The sequence below is a fragment of the Varroa jacobsoni genome, unplaced genomic scaffold (genome assembly GCF_002532875.2).
Source record: "Varroa jacobsoni isolate VJ856 unplaced genomic scaffold, vjacob_1.0 scaffold_328, whole genome shotgun sequence".
In the NCBI taxonomy this organism is placed as follows: domain Eukaryota; kingdom Metazoa; phylum Arthropoda; class Arachnida; order Mesostigmata; family Varroidae; genus Varroa; species Varroa jacobsoni.
In genome coordinates, this window is record NW_019213230.1 from 47492 (window position 1) to 67747 (window position 20256).

Consider the following 20256-nt stretch of genomic DNA (forward strand, 5'->3'; position numbering starts at 1 on the left):
ACATAAGATAAACTATCGGTAATCTTTCATTGTCAGCTATCTTAAATTGACCCGATAACTGATAATATCTATATATGTATATATATATACACGCCAGAAAACCATTTTATCATTAAACGTCAAACGAATTTATTTATCTTTTGCGCTGACGGCAACATCAGTAACGGCAATTATTGTAACAATAGAAAAAAACATTTTTTTTTTTTTCGCGATTCTTGTGTCTGATGACTACCAACAAACTGCCGAACGCGCATATCAATATTAATAATTTCAGTGATTTTCGTAAGAAAGTATTGTGCAATTGGGGCAAAAGATCGTTACGCAAAACATTTTCTTAGAGAAACTAATTAATACACGGTTTAATCTATTCCTGCTATGAAATAAGGCTGTTACCTATTTTATATTGAACTAAAATAATAGTAATCGCTGGCCGCGTCACTATTACCATTCATGGGGCACCGTATGACCATGGGAACAGCTCACAGATTGCGTCAGAATTGATCAGTCTAAACTAAATGGATTGGATAGTTTCCGCTAAAACGATGAGGTTAATTTTTTTTTTTGATAATGATATTCCGAGCCTTACTGAAAAGTAAGTACAGTCTATATCTATATAAGAAGCAGTCCTGAATAACCAAATCGAGCCTTGCCCTTTTAGTTAGGCTTCTTCCTGGCCTTATTTGAAAAGGTGCCGTTTATGTTAGCGTAATCACCAAGAAATCTGCGTGTTTAAGAAGCCCATAATAGCTGACCTAATCTAAAAAATGTCTGCAAAAGGTGTAGGCCCTAGCAAGCTATAATTTTGTTCTTCATTCTTGCCCTAGGTTTGCGTTATGCTTTTTTTCTTTCCAACTTGCATATTTTGAATTTAGTTCATAAACTATAAGGTTGGATCGGACATAATTGAGGGTATTTCACGGATTCATTAAAAAGAAGAATTCGTTTTGAAATTTTCATTGAAACTGAAAAAAGACTGCAAAAATCGTCATGAAGATGATCGCTCCCTTTTATATATTTACCAATTGCTTTATAAAAGGTGGTCGACGTAGTTCCTGAGTGGCGTGCAAGAGTCTATGCGCAAGCCGTCAGCACGTACCGTCAGCGTGGCCGGCGTCTAACCAAAAGTAGTCTCAAATGCTCGGTACAATGTAGCCAGTATTATTCAAAACACTCCTTGCTCTCGAGCCCGCCACCCCCAGACTATCGCTACATCTCATGCAATCACCTAGCAGATCTCCGCCCTCGCAATCTGCTAAGGACAAAAAGGCTCGCGCAGGAGGGGGATTTATGAAGGAATCCGAGCTGCATTACAGCTGAAGGGGTTTAATGAGCACCGAATAAAGCATGTCCACATGTTGGAAGACCCCCACAGTGCATTTTGTCAATGTGCTGCTGATATTTATGCTAAAGGTGCCATATCGTCCGTCACATTAACAAACAATTCTCTGTATATAAGATAAGGTAATAAGTAGCCTACGCTGCTTAATTGGAAATTTGATGAAACGCATTTTGTGTTAGATTAATTACGCATGTATTTACGTCTGTGAGCATAGTATTGGGATCGTATCACGATAAAGGACCATGATCGTTTCGTCGAGACATCAAAAGCTGTTAGCAAAGTCTAAGTGATGACGTAAACTCGACGACGCACATCTTTGTTTGCGTGCTGCTTGGGTGTTTTCCGTATGGCTGTATGAAAAAGGGTGCCATGTCATAGTTTATTAGGAGAGGAAGCCGCTAAGATGACGCTACGCTGTGGTTAAGGAAATGAAACGAGACTTCGCTTTCAAGAGCTCGTAGCAGGAGACGCAAGCGATGGCGGCATGTTGAGCTGCGCCGACCCGTTCACCCTGTCACCTTGCTGACTCGTGTGATGATGTCGATAGACAGTAAGATTGAGCACAAGTTGACCAAAGCGGTGCAGAGGGTGGAAGGGGGCACAGCTCAAAGGAACGGAGCGGACAGGCGGGGAGAAGTGATGGGGCAAATGGCTAAAGAAGCTTTCGTCGATTGATGATAACATTCGAACGGTGAGAGAGATTGTTTACACTGCAAACGCGCTGCCGCTTACGGCTATACCCATACTCGTGTTCACGTTCTTCCACGTAACCGCGCCACGTTGAGTGTCATTAATATGTTTTAGCTGGCTAGTGGCATTCTGGCAATGATAAAATGTTTAATGGCATAGGCCACTGAGGCATCACTACGTTGATAGGTCTTATTGGTGCGCGGCTTCCGAAGCCTACGATGGGTCTACATCCATTCTCTCAGTCAGCCCTTTCTTATCCTCTGTAGTAACCAAAACTTGGTTTAATATCGTCCTTTAGCCATGGTACGCCGTGGTAGTACCTACCGCGTACTGCTAGCCACAGCTAATTGCTGGTAAGTTGATTTTTCTCTTATCGAAACTCATGCACACCCCGTTGTTTAGGTTGTAGGCAAAGCTGATTAACTGCTTTGACGATGACTTAAGTAAACCTTCTTCCAAAGAAAAAGACGATAGGCGATCTTGCATGTTCAATTGTGAAATTATTTTGGCTAGTTGTTACAATATTTTCCGGCATGCCAACCTAGCTAATCAAAATAAACGCATATGTTTTTGCTTAAATTGTATTTGGCAACAAAAAAAAAACGGCCGTTAGTTACTAAGATAGATATTTGACTCACCCAGGTCGGAAAATAGACACAAAATGCCTTATAGAGTCAACGGAGAATTAAGTTGAAGATGGGTTTCTAAGGCTTGTGATGTAGTGTGAAATATTTCGATCAATGGATAAAAGTCGTTTAAACTAAAGTCAGTATGAGAATATACTATACGTTTCAATTTGTTTTAGGAGGACCTTTATTAAAGTTATGTAGATTATTCTATGGGTACAAATACCCAACATCTGCGCCTGACAGATACAGGTTCTGCAATGTTACGGGCATCCCGTTATCCAAATTTACCCTTCTGAGCATCCCGCATCGGTACTTTGATCCCTTATATACATCTACCATTTACCCACGCAGCTTAGAAGTCTACCTATTGTAGTGACACACACACAATTGTTACTCTAATGACGACAAATTAGTGAATTTCAAATAACATCAACTATGTGTGAACGTGGCACACTTACATGGTGCAGAATATCCAAATATAGATAATGAAGCTAGAGTTTATCCTTCGAGCATCGGCACGCCAAGGCGTATAAGAAGATCAACCATCCTATAAGGGATAGATATTAGGGCACGGTTTTGAGCATTCCATGTTTACGGGTCTTTCGGTGTAGCGGGCAGTGCAAGAGAATGGGTATTGTTTTTTATTTTGGGACCGGACAGTTGTTGACCCACTATAAAGGGCGCTAGCCACTACGCCAGGCATCATGTCCTCGTCTCGCGCATCCATTTAGTTTAAATCCTTCACCCACGCCCTCCCACTTCGGTCTGCTTCGTCCTTCAGCTGAACTTTTATTGCGGGCATAGCTCCTACAATGCGATATTAGGTACTGAGTGAGTGACTAATTGAACTTACTTTTATCTTCAGCGGATGGTTTTTCGCTTTGCCGCTTTAGAAAATACAGGCGGATAGAAGAGCAAGTTACGTATCTTGTAAAAAATTCGTTTACTGGCAGATGTTGAGATAAGCAGCTTGGTAGTCTAAACGATTTGATCACAATTTAGGCATAGAATTTGTGATATATGCTGAATTTCTAGCTGCTTCCGCAGCTGGTAATGGAGAGTGCGTGGATCACCTATCACCGTAAATGACAATTAATACTCCTATTAGGAAAAAGTAGATCACCAAGGGAATAAGCAAAAAAGCACAATTATCACTAATTTGAGCCTAACTATAACGTCTAACATGGTCAATAGTTCGACCCACCGGGTTACGCTTACAGCGGGAATAGTGGGTAACCGCTACGAATGATTAGACCTTCACTCACGAATAGAATATTGACCCAAACTAGAAAGCTCAGCTAAGCTTTTATAGTAATATGAATTTTGTAATTATCGTATAACGTAAGAAAAACGCTGACTTGGTCTTCATTCAGCGACACTATTTACGTAGCGTGTTTAGAACTTATTGTGGCTATCCAGCTTGAAATATCGGCAGAGATACGACTATAGTAATTATAGTGATCACATAAGAAATTATACGAAACGTATGGAGGAGCCGATGGCTCTGTACTAAAAAAGCGACAAAAGCTCTCGAAGCTCGCCCTGACCTTTATGAGAGCCAACAAGACGGCTCACTGTTCGCCGGCGTCGACCTATTTACCTTCGAAGGCCAAGGGTTCGTGCGAAACCGATAAATTAACACAATTATTATTATTCTTCTTCGAAGAAGCGAGTATTATTATTTTTTTTTCGTTCGAGTGTAATGGCTAAATAAACATGATCGTACCCAAGACTTTGTAAAGTTTGTATTGTATGGAATGGTAAAATGTCAGAACTTCACACTTTAGACGTGTACTCCCAATGAATTCGTGCATAAATTCAACTAGATGTAATACGCATAGCCTTCTCTACCACTTAATCAATCAAACTTACACCGTCATATAGTTATAGAAGAACTTTGAACGTAACTTTTAATACTAAAAATCAAACTGCTCTATTTCCAGTTATTTGAAACCTTAGCTAGGAAAAAAGGCATTGTCCGTCCACTAATTTCTTTACTAATACCTTAAGCCGTTATAGCGTTATTCCATGGCCTTCGACTGAATTTAGCACTTTTGTATTATTTTCGTATGCTTTTAATAGAGAGCAAGTCGCATACATTTTAAACTGTGTTTTATGATATTGTCCCCATGTCTCACAACGGCGTAGTACCTCCCACCTTTAAAAAAATTCGCCGACAAGACCTTGTAGGCTTCTATAGGTATGAAAATCTAGCTCGATCTCTGCGATTAAACTTACGTTTTTCTGTGGAAAAGTTTTTTGTAGTTATGCTATTTTTTTAAAAGAGTTTTAGGTATGGTTGATATGAGGTATATGAACAGAAATTGAACTTCCTCGTCTGTATTTAAGGCCTTCGTGTATCTCGTTTTTTTTTTTATCATCACTGCGTTTATGAAAATAATTTATTATCCAGTTTTGTTTGATGCGATGAAAAATAATGGTTATATGTATTAGCAATTTGAGGACTGCAGCCGCTCTCATCGCCGATTCGGTAGTCGCATATTACCTGATGCTATGCTAATCAAGCCTCAAGCTATTTATTTTTCCCTTGTCGATTGATAAAAATAGAGCGTAAGTTATAATTGTCCGTTCGTTCGCTCTTTATAATGCCTCGTTGACAGAACATAGTAGGTGGATCAACCTGGACGAATTAAAAAGGGTGCGGTAATCTCTATGCTGTATGACAATGTAGAGTCCTTCTGGGTGATCAGTTCCGCGCGATCAACCTGTCGTGGAGAAGCCTTCGATTCAACCAAACTACCTGAATGAACCGAACCACTCTCCTAATCGACAAAACGCTTCCAACTCCATTCAATCTTTCCTGGCCGTATTACCTTTCTCTATCGAGCCGCTCATTGCTGCTATTGCATCCCGGCGGATAGTAACGGTAGCACAGCTGGTTTTGTATCTGAGTGGTGACCCCTTGCTATCTCAGAGGCGATCGCCTTTAGCGACTCTGATCCAACACACTACCGACGAAACAGCAATTGTTCGCCCCATTGGCCAGCTCATCTGAGACCCCGCCGCTTCAAAGGGGTTATACAAGCGGGAGCCAACTCCTTAGCTACACACTTGGTTTGATCGGCTAACGTTAAGCTGTTCGACAAAAAGGCAAAAGGCACATATCTATACATCCTAGTTCCTACATCTTATGCTATTTTATTTTGCCTTCCAATTGTATATGTATATATAGGGACACAACAAAAAGCGACGGAATGAATCATCCGTGCCGTTCATACACTCACATCGCGCAGTCAGATGAGAGTCAGAAACAAACTTTAGAGTATTCATCGAGGGTTCGGCAAATGACAAAAAGCAGTGTAGGATCACAGTTTAGTAAATCAAACAAAAATTAGTCACAGAAAGGTATGAGACTTGCTCGATCAAGGCTTAACGACAAAGATCAATTGAACATGAACCGATCCTACCATCCTATTAAATGACATATACAACTCGTACTTCGTCTGCAGTTAGCGCACTTTAGGAGGTGCAAATAGACCGTTCCTATATAGACGCGGCATAACCGTGACAAGCGGGGACAGAGCACACTCCACCGGAATAAAACCTTGCGCATCTATGAAGGCTATCGAAATCTAGAAAAAAGATTGGCTAGAACAGTCTCTTCCAAACGACGAGGGGAAAGGCCTTAAACGGAAGCTATGTATCAACCTTCAGGTCAAAGACCAACGAAGAAAGCTGCGAAATCCTCTAGACAGAGGAGTCATGTGCAACCTCATGGCTTTGCAGGCATGAGGTTGGACTGCATAAAAGGTCTACGCATACAAGAATACGGTCGTGCTGAAAATGTGCCTGAGCAAAAACTGTGGGGTAAAATAACGATTAAGGTTCAAAACTATTGAGGTAAAGGAGATTGTGAAACTTTATATCATCGATAAGGACCTAGAGACACTATTATCTGCAAGCTCAGGTACAAGGACTAGGAAAACCTCAGCGAGCTATAGTACTCAGTAAGTATCCATGTTACGGACGAAGCGAGACGTGTTTAACGCCTATAGCATTCACGAATGCCATAATGAATCGCGTCAATAATTTGGAGCGCTAAGGAACTATTCAGAAGGTACACCATGCTGTTCAACCTCGGACCGTTCATCGAGCCGCGCGTACGACATCAGTTGTGCTAAACCCGCATCCACTCGACAGGGTCATTAGAAAACCTAGATACCTGACGTTCACGCCTAGTCAAACCTTGCGTCGTCTCAGAACAGCACATATGGTCTCATCATTAGACGCCAAGGATGAACTCTATCGAAGTCCAAAGAAACGTGAATGTTCAACTTTCTAAACACATATATGACGATATCAATATTGTGGACTTCCCTAAGCAATAGCCCTAACCCTAAACAAATGTCAGAGCCGTCAAGTCAATGATGGGCTTAGAAAACGAAGCTGTCCTTGAGGACGATGCGATCGCATAGGCGGAAGGAGATACCATAGAAGGCAGGCCATCAAGAGCCATTATCGGAGCGTTTAGACTCGATTCACCAAATCCTTCGTCTAGCAATGTTAGAACTTTAATTCATGGATCATACTATTAGCAAATAGGCACTGAAGGCAGATCCCTAGAAGGTGAAAGCCGTATCAGAGGTGCCGCCGCCAAAAGATATGGACGGAGTGATGGGTTATTTAGGGTTCATTCCTAACTTAGCCTAAATCGTCGCGCAGGCTAACACGTAACGTCAGTGTCCATTTGCTTGGCAGCAACAAGTTACTTCCACACAATTAAAAAGCCTACTAACGAGAACTAGATTATTCCAACAGAAACCAGTGACTTTAAGCTGAGAGGTGTATCGATACGGAACGGTATGCCAGCAGTATACACTTTGCCTTCATTAACCGCACTTCAAGAAAAATTATGCAGTAATAGAGCAAACTGGATGAGCTGACAGTTCATGAACGCCATGAAGGGAGTGACAATACACACCGATTACGAACCAGTAGAAGCCATGTCTGCAAAGTTTGGTATTCATGCTCCAAAAGTCGCCAACTTACGAAAAAGGCCAGATTCATGCTTAGTCACCGGGCAAAGACGTCATACTGTAACACAATGAAGCACTCAATCAATATCGTTCAAAGAGATTGGTCCACCAAAAAGAAGGATATTGCCATAGAGGCCATATTGAGAGTCTTCTGGATCAAAGCTTAGAAGATAAACTTAAAGCAGACAATGAGCTGATGAACTGTGATAATTCTGTGCAATTTCCCAAACAAATTCGTGCACCGAGCACAGAACCCATATCAAGTTTACGATACTACGTGCCGTCGCATCAAAATACGATGTATTTGCCTAAACTTAGGAATGATTTGGCTAATTGAATGAAATGATATAGAGTTCGTTAAAAAAATGTTTGAAGCCACTCACAAACAGGGTGGTTGTTCAGTGACTTTGGCCTGTAGCTCATCAAGGTGTTTCTATTTCGAAAGCCTACTTGGCACTAGTAAACGGTTGCATTGGCTCATTAGAATTAGACGGGTTGGGGGGAAACAGCTCGAATTATGGACGCGACTACCAGCCACACCCGTAAATACAGTCACCTAGCAAGATACGCACAAATACGAACCCCTAGTACATGTTCATGGTTCTGTAGTGCTTGACAGGTTAAGCACGTAATCAACACGACACATTGCCGACAATCGAATGGACAGTGTTGTCAAGATAGCCAAGAATAGAGTCAAAATAACAGATTCAAACAAATAAGATATCAACACAGGATTAGTGGAGTGGCAGGCAACAAATCAGACATATTGTTTCTTAGCAGCCACATTGCCGCTGAGGTGCTACCAATCACTGAAGGCAAGCTTCGTACACCTCATTGTCAAGGCGGCAAGAAAAGGCGAAGCGGGCGACAGAAGCACAATACTCACCCGATCTGGCTGATGTATGCGAACGCAAGCTACAGACTCTCACCTAAGCAGCTATTAGAACATTGTGCTAAAGAGCTGAGATCACAAACCGAATGAAGGGCAGAATTGGCAATAGAAAATTTATAGTGATCCTCACTTCAAGTGCTTCAAATGTTAACAGTCCTGGAGGCTTGATTTCGGTGAAGCGAAATACGACAGAACACTAAAAGGGGGCCAGTTTTGTCGGACCAGCCAAACCGAGGGAGATTCGGGCGAGCAGATAACAACATGTCTGCTCAAAACTAAAAAGGCTCAACAATCGGCTACTTCAAGGACTGCACGCAAACACGAACTTGCGAACACTTGTGCACTGCCGCTCTGCTTCAAAAATAACGTCGCGGCGATCCACTCAAACTTCTAGGTCACAAAGTCGCCAGCAGCTCGCATAACGAAACACAATCTATCGCCCGCAAGGGGAGCGTTAAGCAACCTGCTAGCAGGTTTAGTCGTAGACGCTTAACCTTGATCCAGTCCAGAAAGATACGCGGTGCGTCAAGCGTGATTTGCGAAGAATAGTGTGCAAGCCTAAACACGGGTGAGCCGACGCCCATAAGTGCCAGCGAGCAAAACTTGGTTGATAATCGACTAACACGCGGCGGAAGAACCGCTAACATAAAAGCAGACATACAAGCCAAGTAAAAAGATTGCTACTCAAAGAATGCGAGTAAATAGTGCATACACGTACATAATGGAACATCCGGAAACAGCGCTAGAATGAGCATAATAAGTTACTTCATTACGTGACGTCTTAGTAACTGGGAGATGATACACATGTAACATGTACACAAATTGTGGAAATAGAACAGTATGATAGTGTCGATTTGCAGCCTCTGGTAAGAACAAATAATAAGGTACCAGTAGTAGTTTTGTAGTAGAAGTAGTTCGAAAAATTCTAACAACTGATAAGGGCAGAGAAATGTTAAGGGATACTTGAAAATGGTCAAATTACCTATCAAACACAATCGCAGACGACAGTCGAACAAACCTCAGAAATGCTAGCGGCTGAGTTGTATGGCAGCCTCTATGTCGTTCATACATTAGCACATCAAAGAGATAGACCACAATATAGCCAGTTAGAATACTTCACACATTGTCGGATTTGATTGATGATATCTCCGCATCCGAACTAAATATCTGCATGTGTTCTTGCGTCTACTTGTTATTTTGAGGTGAGTTTATATGGTTTTCGTACCTTTCGTACGTTAACGAATTATGAGAAGATTTCACAGAAGAGTAGCAAACTTTAATGGCCAGACTCATACAGAAAAGCGATTGCGAAGAGGAATTGCTAAGCAGGTCAAAGTATCAGAATGTACAGTTGATAATGGCATCCAGAAGGTGAAGGCCATGAAAAACAGAAATCCAGGCACTGGTACACAACACAGCAAGGGGAGAGGATCGTTCCACACTTTTTTTTGTGTACTGATTTGTAACGGCCTTTAACTGCGTTAGAGGGCGCAGAAGCGCGGAGTAACTGTTCCCATAAGAACTTCTCGACCCCGTGTCGAAATGGATGGTTTTAGCTGTGGTGAACCAGAAAAAACCTCCGCTTAATTTTCCACGATTTTGTCCGCGTTTTAAGCAGGCTAAACAGTTCTAAAGTTAGCCAGTTGAAAAGCGATGAAGGGTCTGTTTTCCAATAAATCGCATCTTGAGACTTTAGGTAGCAACGTTCAGGCGACCCGGCGAATTATCTTACGAGTCCTATATGATTTAGCAAAAAAACATACAAGCAAAATAATAATGTGGACTGTGATGATGATGACAGAAGCCCCAGATTTCGGCAACGAGAGTATAGAAAAACAACAATAGAGTGAGGTAATTCGGACCAAAAAACAGTCTCAGGTACGATGTAATAGTTGTCAAAGGGAAATTATTTGTTCATACATGACAAATTATTATGTCATATGTCTGTGAGCTATTTACCGCCAATGATGTTGAAGTTCTGGCATGGTATGGAAATTCACCCGGGTGAAATTTTCTTAAAAACGTGTGGCACTATATCGGAGAGCCGGACAACAGATTATGATGATCTCATAGTTCAAGAATACAGTGCTCTAAATGTGGGCCCAGGATCCGGACGTGACGGCGTTGGTTCCAGCAGTGGCCGCAATCAGAGGGTGGGGGTAGGGGGATCGAATACTAGTCCTAATAAGTGCCTCCCTTTCACTGCAGCTTCTCTATTGTATATGCTGTCGACTGGAAGCAGAACGAGCCAGCTTCTACATAGAAAAATCTCGCGCAAATATTTGGGTCGGGCTCAGTCAAACTCGACAATGTGTGAGCTCTCCATGTGGTTCCGTATGTTAAGTCAATGACTATAATCTGAAGCGCGGGTGGAGAATGATACACTACTGAAAGGTGGCTAGAGACTAGGCCTAGAAAAAATGTTCTTGTCAGTACGGTTAGGCATTTAATATATCTATTTGTTTTCATAATAGCCAAAACCCGTAATTTTGCTGCCGTGTTTAGAGATGCGTAGAGCTCACTTGGTTGATCGTCTGACTGTAGTGAAGATGTGTGGACTGCCGGTGGAGAACCGTGAGGTTAACCCTGACAGCCAGAGACAAGTGAATTTTTCCTTCGGTATGCTAGAACAGTGCGCATAGCATGATCCGTAGTTTGGGAGAAAGCATTGCTTCTGCTGCATTTTGCAAGCAAGAACGAGGCTAGACGACCGCCGCTGTTTCGTTGTTGGGAATTAAGACTTCTTCTCACGTGGTGCTTCCAAGCTCTTCTTGCCTTCCTTCGCGGGGCTCATTGCAACCCCTCTTCCCGGCCCGGTTTTCCTACTGGAAGGAGGGCAGTAGCTGCGCCACCCGAACTCCCTCGACTGCCGTCTTTCACTATCGTTCTTTCGTCTGTTTGCATGTGTCTCTCAGGAACAGCTTGCAGACTTTGAATCGCAATGCTGCGCTTATCCCAGCTTTTGCTCATTCGTACCCTCGTCCCCCCGGTCTTGCCACTTCGGTCGGTCGGTCGGTCGGTCGGTCGAGAGAAAGAACGAGAGAAAAACGGGTCGCTCGGCTGGTCGAGGCAGCAGCGCTTTAGGCTGGGCAGCAGCATTTGACGCTAGAAGGTGACTGGTTGCGCCGCCTGCCTTTGCTGCTCAACCCCCTGAGGGCAGTCATCTCTGATAGCACGAGCAGTCAGTTAGTTCGGGCCAAGGACCATGCTCACATATAGTCTTAGTATTCGGTATATATGTGTACCCCGTAAGCCAGTCCCGCTCGACTGCTGCGGCATTGTGCAATCCTCGAGATTCGGCTTCAGGACTCTTGCATCCTGAACGCAACGAACAAGAGAAGCCAGCAGGAAAGATACTAGGGGAACGATAGTAGATGGCGGATGGCTTCGATGGTCGCTCACAGCAGCAGGGCAACGACGGGGGCGCGTGAGTGGGTGATTAGGGCGTTTCGGGTAGGGAAAAAAGGAATGCTGGAAAAGACCGCTCCGGGGGTTGATAGTTTGGGCAAGAGACTCTGGGTGGAGAGGTAACGGGCGAGGGGGTACAAAAACAATGGCAACACCGAGGCTCGATAAAAGCGAAAGGGAGAACACTCACTTTGTTCTATCGGAAAGATGACGATGCGAACGCGGACAGAAATGCACTGCAAAATGAGGAATAGAGCCAATTCATGTATGGAACCTCTATAAAGAGAATGACATTCACATCTTGGGACAAATCACGTGACAGAACGTTGCAGAAGAGAAAAGAATACAGAGCTACCGTCCATGAGCGATACAAGCAGTAGCTGTGATACATAGAAATTATTGCGATAACAAATCATGGAAGAAAAACTGTGAATCACACAAAAATAATAGAAACAGCCTTAAGTTGATGTATAGGCTCGTGAAGAAGACGAAGAAACTAATATAACGGTCGGCCTGTTCAAAGACTGAGATCTTTTGTGTTTTCTTCGGAAGGCATGATTCTGACGTCGCTGTCCATGTGACGTGACACACGCGCAATGACTACGTGGCCAGTAAGCAACGATGGATAACCAAAGGCTGCTTCTAAAGGGGAGAGGGCAGGCAAACGAGAGTCAAGGAAGAGTTGTGGGCTTAGAGCAGTTAAAGCTTAAAGAAGGCAATGCTGGTGGACACTGCACAAGATTAACGAGGCTAGCGCCGAGAGGGGGGTAACGGCAGAGTGAAGCAGCGGTGGACATTGCATCGTCGTCGTCGTCATCTTGGCCGATTCAAACCGGAGGCCACTGGAGACCGAAGGGTGGGCAGATACAGAGGGAAAGCGCTGTTTCGCTGTTGGACTCTCTAGCCAGCTATCAGCGATGGTTGCCACCGCTGCTGCTGCTACTCTTTCCTGCACATAGCGGATATGGAAATGCTGATGGCTATAAGATGAGTTTAGAAGCCCGCTTTTACTACACATACACACACATACAGGGACGCGGCACTATAGGGGATGAAATGGAAGAGATGGAGAAAGATAGAGACAGGGCACGAAGGTATGGAGTAGCAAAATCGGGCCGAGTGGTCAATGCCTGTCGACTCTGGGATGTGGGAAGGAAGACTGCCTTTGTCGTTTAGCCTTAACCCATTGCTAGGAAAGTGTCCTCGGCTTGGCAGCCTTTTTTGAGGAGACGGGGTGTAGGGGTCTCCGCAGAGTAAGAGGGGCATTTTATGCGCTCGAAACGAAACACCTCCTTGAGGCAGATTGAGAATGAGAATGGGGAAGGGCTAGTGGGTGGGTATTAGAAGAAGGATGCACTAGGAGTTAGCGTTCCTAGCTCCGTCTTTCGGTGTAAGCTGTACTAGCTGGCTAGACGACGATGATGCAGCCAAAGAGATATTTTAAAGAGATGATTAAAGGAAAAAAAGGAAATCCGGCTGCTTTCGTGCTAGTTTACGACGACGCCAGCTAAAACACTGCCCTGGGGTTAATAAACATCGGGTGAGAAATCCGTGGAGGCCCGAAAAGCAAGCAAGAATAGTGACTGACGATCGGCCCACATGATCGTATACGTATATGCAATGTAGCTTAACGATAGTATTTGTAGCACTTTTTGTAACCTGCAAAAAGATCCCAAAAAAGGTTCCAGCAATCGATGTCGATGCCTTTCCAATGCCTAGCCTAAATTATGACCTATTTGTTTCTTAGCTGGAAAAAAGGTGCCAGACCGTGAAATTAACTTTTTATTGAACCAAACAATCTGAAGGTGTTGATGAAGGTGAAGGAAGTTGTTGACTCGTAGAGTGAGCAAAGCTAGCAAAAAAAACTAAATCCTTTCTTTTAAGCATTTATTTATGTGGAAAGAGTTGTATTTATTAGGCTACCATGTCATAATTCTCTGCTTCGTCGAGCCGTTTTTTTTATCAGCAACGTAACCGCGATTGCACACTTTTCGAACCTTGTTGGTATGGCATGGTAATCAAATAAAGAACGTATTTTTCAACCTTGGGAGGAGTTTTTGTCGCCTGCGTTTGCCAATCTTTCGAGTCAATGATTTCATCAGAGCGTTCGATTTCAACAACTCTGACCAAGGTATCAGTCGATACGTATAGTCTACGCTTCTGTCCAACTATCCTTATAATGATTTCAAGATATGACCCATTTCGAGATCGACTATTACAGCCTGGTAGTTTAAGATCTACAACGTCTAATGTCTTTGAGAGCATCAAGTGATACGTTTCATTGCATTTTATTGGTTAAAAAGCTATACTTGCGGTTCATAGTTTTTGAGGCCCTACATTCGAGGCCCGAACGAATAATCTAGTGGAACCCAAACAGCGACTCCCTTAAGCAGCGATAAGATTATCGGACCTGTTCTGAACTAGAGTAAATATAAGGTGTTCCTTGAAGTACTTGTTTTACGAGCGGCTATTGCTGTTTTCGCGCTTCCGTTTTAAATTCCGTTACTACAGTGTTTAGTATCGGCAATACCGGCGTATGTAAGATGGCACTGCTTTCTCGTGTTGTTTCGCTGAGGTCATAGCTGTAACAAACGCGATAAAATGGGCATTATTCTAGATAACAATATTAACATGTATTTACATTTTCGTTTTTCGCAAATAATTAATTATTAGAGAAAGCTGCACGAAACATCGTTTAAAAATTAACTAAAATAAAGAAAAATGTCTGAATAAAGAGGGCTGTTTAATTATAAAAAAAAAAACAAATATATATATATATATATATATATATATATATATATTAAAAAATCTGGTTTCCTAATGTCTAGATTTATTCAGTTATCTCTGTATGATCGAAAATCTGTTCTCTATGAGAGCTGGAAAATATCGATCTAAATTGATTTTCTTAATCCATTTACAGGCTGCTGGGAGGAAACGGGGATAGTTCAAAACCAAATTCAACTAACTCCGCCGGCTTAGGCGTCCTTAGCAATATTGGGTCAAGCAGTAGCCTAATTCTCTCAACCGTCACCTCATCTTCGAACCCTCTGCGCGGTTTCGGTCTCACAGCATTAGACAACTCGACGTCCTCAACAAATTCAATAACAAACCCGACTTCGCACCACACCTTCAGCAACAAATCCACATCTTTGTTACCATTTTCATTGTTAACAGCGAGTGGCCATCGCCATTGGTCAACACCTCAGCAGCAGCAACGGCAAATTTATCACAGCCAACACGGAGGAGGAGAAGGAGGGACGCCGCATCATCTACAACAACAACAGCAACTACAGCATCACGAATTCGATCGGATTGTCCACCAATGCCATAACCTGCAGCAGCAGCAGCAGCAGCAGCAGCAGCAGCAGCTGGCCAGCGGTAATAATAGCACTGCTACTGCTGGCCACCCTTTGGCAGATCGTGCCAGTGGCGGATTCCATCAGGCCCATAGTGTACTGCCCAACGCTTCTATCCATCATTACGTTCGTCAGCAGCATTGTCTTCAGTCAAACAGCCTCCAGAATCAACGTGGACACCATCTTCATTCGCAGCAGCGGGTAGACCATCATCGGGAGGAAGACTTGGTAGGCGGGAGAATTTTTTACGAAGGTGGAAGGGCAACAGGTGGTAGCAGTTTCTACCAGCTGGTCGCACCAGCGGCGCAAATGGTGCACCCAAGCCACGCGGATAATGCCCCGGGCAATGGACCTTCAACACAACAGCAACAAAACAGTAGTTCTACAGCGCCCCTAATGACAACAACTTCCGCCGCAATGGCGCTGTCACAGGTGAGGACACCTGTGATGATAATGCCATAGGTAATACGAAAAAAAACAAGGGTTAATTATCATTAATTGTTTACCTAGAGTTCAAAGGCAGCTTTTGAATCAAGGCCCTCTACGTTTAGCGGAAGACGTACATGTCAACATGCTCAGTTTAATCATAAATGGGAAATATCGTATGATGAAGAATCAACAAAAGTCCAACTTGTAAGGATGTGATACGCACAGAGTATATATAGGCTATATCAGGAAGGAAGGCTAGTAATAAAAGTAACGAGCTTACTATAGATATGGTGGATTAAACAAGGTATTAGTAAATGTAAAAACATTTTATAAGAAAGTGTGATACTTATGTTCTCATATGATGTCCATATAGTGTTAGATCCAAGTTGAACAAACACACAGGGAACATTTAAATAGACAAGCGCGTGCCCACTTGTATATTACAAGTGTTATCTTAAGGGGCGTTTTTCGTGTACTATGTGTGAGTACTTTGCGATTATTTCTCCAGAACATTCAGTTGGAAACGTCGAGCTACGTCGGATCTCCGGAATCCGGTAGTGCGCTCACAAGCGCTACTGGCTTGGATCCTTCGTCCGTCGGAAACCAATGTACACTTTCTTCATCAGACCTTCAAGAGGGATCAAGCACAGTTGGTGTACTTGGCGGTTGGAGTGTCAATGTCACGTCACCGCGAGATCATTCATTTACCCTAAATTCTCAGATAATCACCACACAAAATAATCACAATCTCACAATTGAAAATAGGTAAGAAATCATCGCGAAGAACAAATTACTCACTACCTCATTTACCACACGATAGCTGTGATTGGATGAAAAAAGTGCTGCTTAGTAATAATAATAAGAATTATAATATCCGAATAATACAGTGAGATAGATATTCCTGGCATCAGCTGCTCTCTTGAACGGATTGCTGGGATGTTTATTCAAGTTCTCCCTATAATCAGCGGCATCAATTTAGCTATAGATGACCCCGTATCAAGCCTTGAATTGATTGACGAAAAGATCATCGTTCCCCAAGCCTTTTTATGTACGTCTTTGCTTAGAAATATTTTTTCAAAGAAATTGCATACCTTTTATTGAGAGTTCGAATAAAGCTGTCTACGCGTGACTGATACGTTACAGTGTAATGAGGGTCGAAGCTGGTGGTCTAAGGCATTTAGGCTATACACCGGCCTGCTTTTGCACCCATTTCTTACGCAATCCTTCGCTTCGTTAGAATAATGACGCACAAATACAGAGAAACTATAACGCTTGGATACACATATTAGTATCTACGAATATGTAGAAATGTCAATTTAATTTGATTGCGTACGACGAAGCTAATATATCCAGGGATTAAATGGCCAAGATTTCTCCTCATTTAACGTGCATATGATGGAATCTCGGTAAGTTAAATACGCAGCAGACGACATCTGCCATTTTTGATTTATGTCAATTCTTCGAATTAATTTCAACGTGACAATCGTTTAGTCTTAATGTGTTTCACAATAAAAGCCTCCTATATTTCACTTGCTAACTCCATTTTGCCCGGCGGCTAAGCTGTCTGAGGTTTAAGAAGCAAGTAAGATGAGTAAACGAGCGAGCGGTCTGGACATCTTTTTATTTCTTTAGCTTGGCTTACTCTACTCTCGATACCGCTTATTCTGGGGTTGTTAGCACAGCGATTGACATCTGACGTGGTTAGGGTGTCGTTCGCCGTGGCGTCCTATATTAAGCGTTTTTCCCGGTTGTACGAGATAAGAATCGGTTCATCCAGGGACCGATCATTTCCCTGGTGGAGGCTTTCCGGCTGTCTTGTAGAAAAATGCCACCCAAACATAAGGCGCGGGATCTGTGCTCGGGTGGCAGCGACCAGTGTGCAAAGCGAGTGTCCCCATTAAGAGTTATGGCTTTTAAATAATCGCTAGCCGTACGCGCCGCGATCATTGAAAATCCGATAGATAAACCAGTTCTACCTTGATTTGTTAAATTGAGTTCTGAATAGATGTAGTCGTTCATCACAAGATTGCATCAACTACTAAAATTGCTGCGCTTTCCCAATAATTGTTTAACGTCAGACTCATTTCTGAGGATTCGTTGTACTCGACGCTGGGACCTGATCTCACCGGAAGTTTTTCTTCTACGGACATCCTGGAATATCTCCCTGGTATTCCCATACCCTGCTCGCTAGAAGATTCCAAGAGGTCGTCTGATCCGTCAGACAGTCAGGGCCTCATGTGGGAACTTGAACCAGACGAAGTCGAAGGGCATCGAGGAGAGGCCTCCCTTGGGGGACTCAGCAAGATCGGTGAAGAGCCCGACAAACTCTGGTCTAGGTAATGTTTGAAGTTCGATCAATTACCTTGTCATAACTTTAACTATTTATAATAATTTGTAATTATAATTGCCTTTGCTGCACGGTTTTAGCGGCAATCCACAATGAAAGTAAGATTCTTTGTCCATGTGCTGCTGCAGTGTACCTGGTGTATCGCAACAACTGCCAATGGAATTTGACGTGAATTCAGTGTTCAAAACGGATATCAAGTCAGAATCGCTGGCAGAGCCGACGCTTGCCGAGTTAAACGCTAACGAGGATGAGGATCAGATTCTTGAAGGTTTTGATGTATCCAGTTTTTTTATGGACAGCCATGATCACGACAAGCCTATGACGGTAACTACAAGTAGTAATCTCTCTAATTCGTCCCCCATCTCGATGACTTCTGGAAATGGCGGAAAAAACTTGGACATGTTCGGGCAACACCTGACAAGTTCCCAGCTTTCAACAGTTCAGGATATCAAGATGGAGCCGACCACAGTACTCGGTAAGGGTGCGCCAATAGCTATTCTAGAACGCAGTCTTTACCTAGTTCGAGATAGTACTGAAGGCTTAATCAATGACTTTATAAACAGAAGTGCAACTAAAAAATGCGAAATTAATTTTTCGGCGATTTTACATTATCACCAGGGTCATCAGCATCGCGGGCTGACAGCGGTGGTGGTCCTTTGTTCGCAGACTTGATGGCCGGGACTTCTTCTTCTTCTGGACTACACACATTGTCACCGCCCTCCAGTAGCCAAATGGCCGCACCATTATCAAAGGATCAAGGTGGAGTTCAGGCTGGTCCTGGCGCCTCATCAAGTGGCACGTTGCCCGGATTCCTTAACCCGTTGCCGCCATCAGTCTACGCTCTTCCACTCAGTTCAAGTTTTCCCTCGACGAGCAGTGGAATTCCCGGCAAACAACATCTCGGTACGATATTATTCATTATGACGATATCTGTGGAAATACATTGGCCCGCTAATCACTGCATGTACTAATGAAGCAAGGCAAGGGACCACAGTTGATATTAGACAAGGTATGAGAATATTTTGTAAAGAAAACAATTTTTCTCAAAAGTGATGACTTTTTTTTTGAAGGAATGAAATGTCACTGACCCTGCGACTGGAATCAGTTTTAAATTGTTGAATTTACCTATATCTGAAAAGTGCTTAGAGATGGTTGAGGTTGTATAAGTCGGTTTTTCGTATCATTCCTGCACTGAAGTGGCCTTTAGTTACTCTAAGTCTTGTTAATAACATCACCCTCAAATGGTGTCGCGAAATGGGTTAATTTAGATTCTAAATAGTCCCTTATCTCTAATTTCTAAAAAAACATGTTTTGCTGTTCTTAAGCAAAGGGTCATATTTTTAATGAAATGTTCGGAGACAATTACATGAGTCATGTAAGTCCTCTTATTAGGTAAGTGATTACAAAGGCTTTACTATATTTTTAGCTTCAAATATAATTAGGCGTAAAGTTTTGAAGGATCGTCTAGAGGTAACAGCCAGCCTTTGGCTTTCTCAATTGCAGTTCAATTAAATATCCAAATTCAAGCTATCTGGTACTGCAAAAAGTTTTCATTTCGTCGTGATGAATATTAGTATTATTACTTGTATGTCATTTATAACACTAATATTATCATTGCTCTACGTTAAAGGCGAGTATTTGTATAATCTTTTATCGACCTCATATGGGGCCCCGTGTGTCTATGTAACGGCAGCTAACTAGTGAGTTGCCTATTATTTTGTTTCATTAGGCGGGGGCAAGGCAGCGTCCCGTAGTTTCCTTCATCCCAGCCGTGTTAGTCCCTCCCATTCGCCAGCTAGAAAAAGTCCGCTCGGTCTGGCTGGTCCCGGCGGGGGCAAGCCAAAGGGCTCTTTGCTGGCGGATCGTCTAAGTACGTCTGCGCCGTCGACGAATGCCGTGGTAGAGCAGATGTGGAAAGCGCGGAAAGCTGAGGTACGGTTTTGCTGTCTTGCCACGTAATTTTCGTATTAACTAGGCCAAAGGTATGTGAAAGAAGTCTGAATTATAACCTGCAAGTGAAGTAAGTTTTAAAATGCTTTCAGCGTTGTGCCTTCACACTGAACTGGTTTTCCTCAAAACGTTTATTGCAGCTCCGTGAAGCCGAGAAGCTTTGTTGTAGCGCATAGCATTTATATTCACCTTTTCATAATTGTTTAATGTTTAACTAAA

At 42.9% G+C, this 20256-nt stretch overlaps 1 protein-coding gene across 3 annotated transcripts in view; it reads left to right on the plus strand.

The window, feature by feature from the left end:
- The window catches only part of REPTOR (repressed by TOR), a 68118-nt gene that overhangs the window by 17967 nt on the left and 29895 nt on the right, over window positions 1-20256 (plus strand). For 2 of the 3 annotated variants that reach the window (XM_022831366.2, XM_086967871.1), the window contains exons 2-7: window positions 14876-15743; window positions 16249-16505; window positions 17819-18076; window positions 18216-18562; window positions 18706-18990; window positions 19817-20019. In XM_022831366.2, the coding sequence (XP_022687101.1) occupies window positions 14876-15743; window positions 16249-16505; window positions 17819-18076; window positions 18216-18562; window positions 18706-18990; window positions 19817-20019 (2218 nt within the window). Of the gene's footprint in view, window positions 1-2084; window positions 2383-14875; window positions 15744-16248; window positions 16506-17818; window positions 18077-18215; window positions 18563-18705; window positions 18991-19816; window positions 20020-20256 lie in introns of those variants that run through there. The other variant, XM_022831368.2, reaches the window with a different exon arrangement.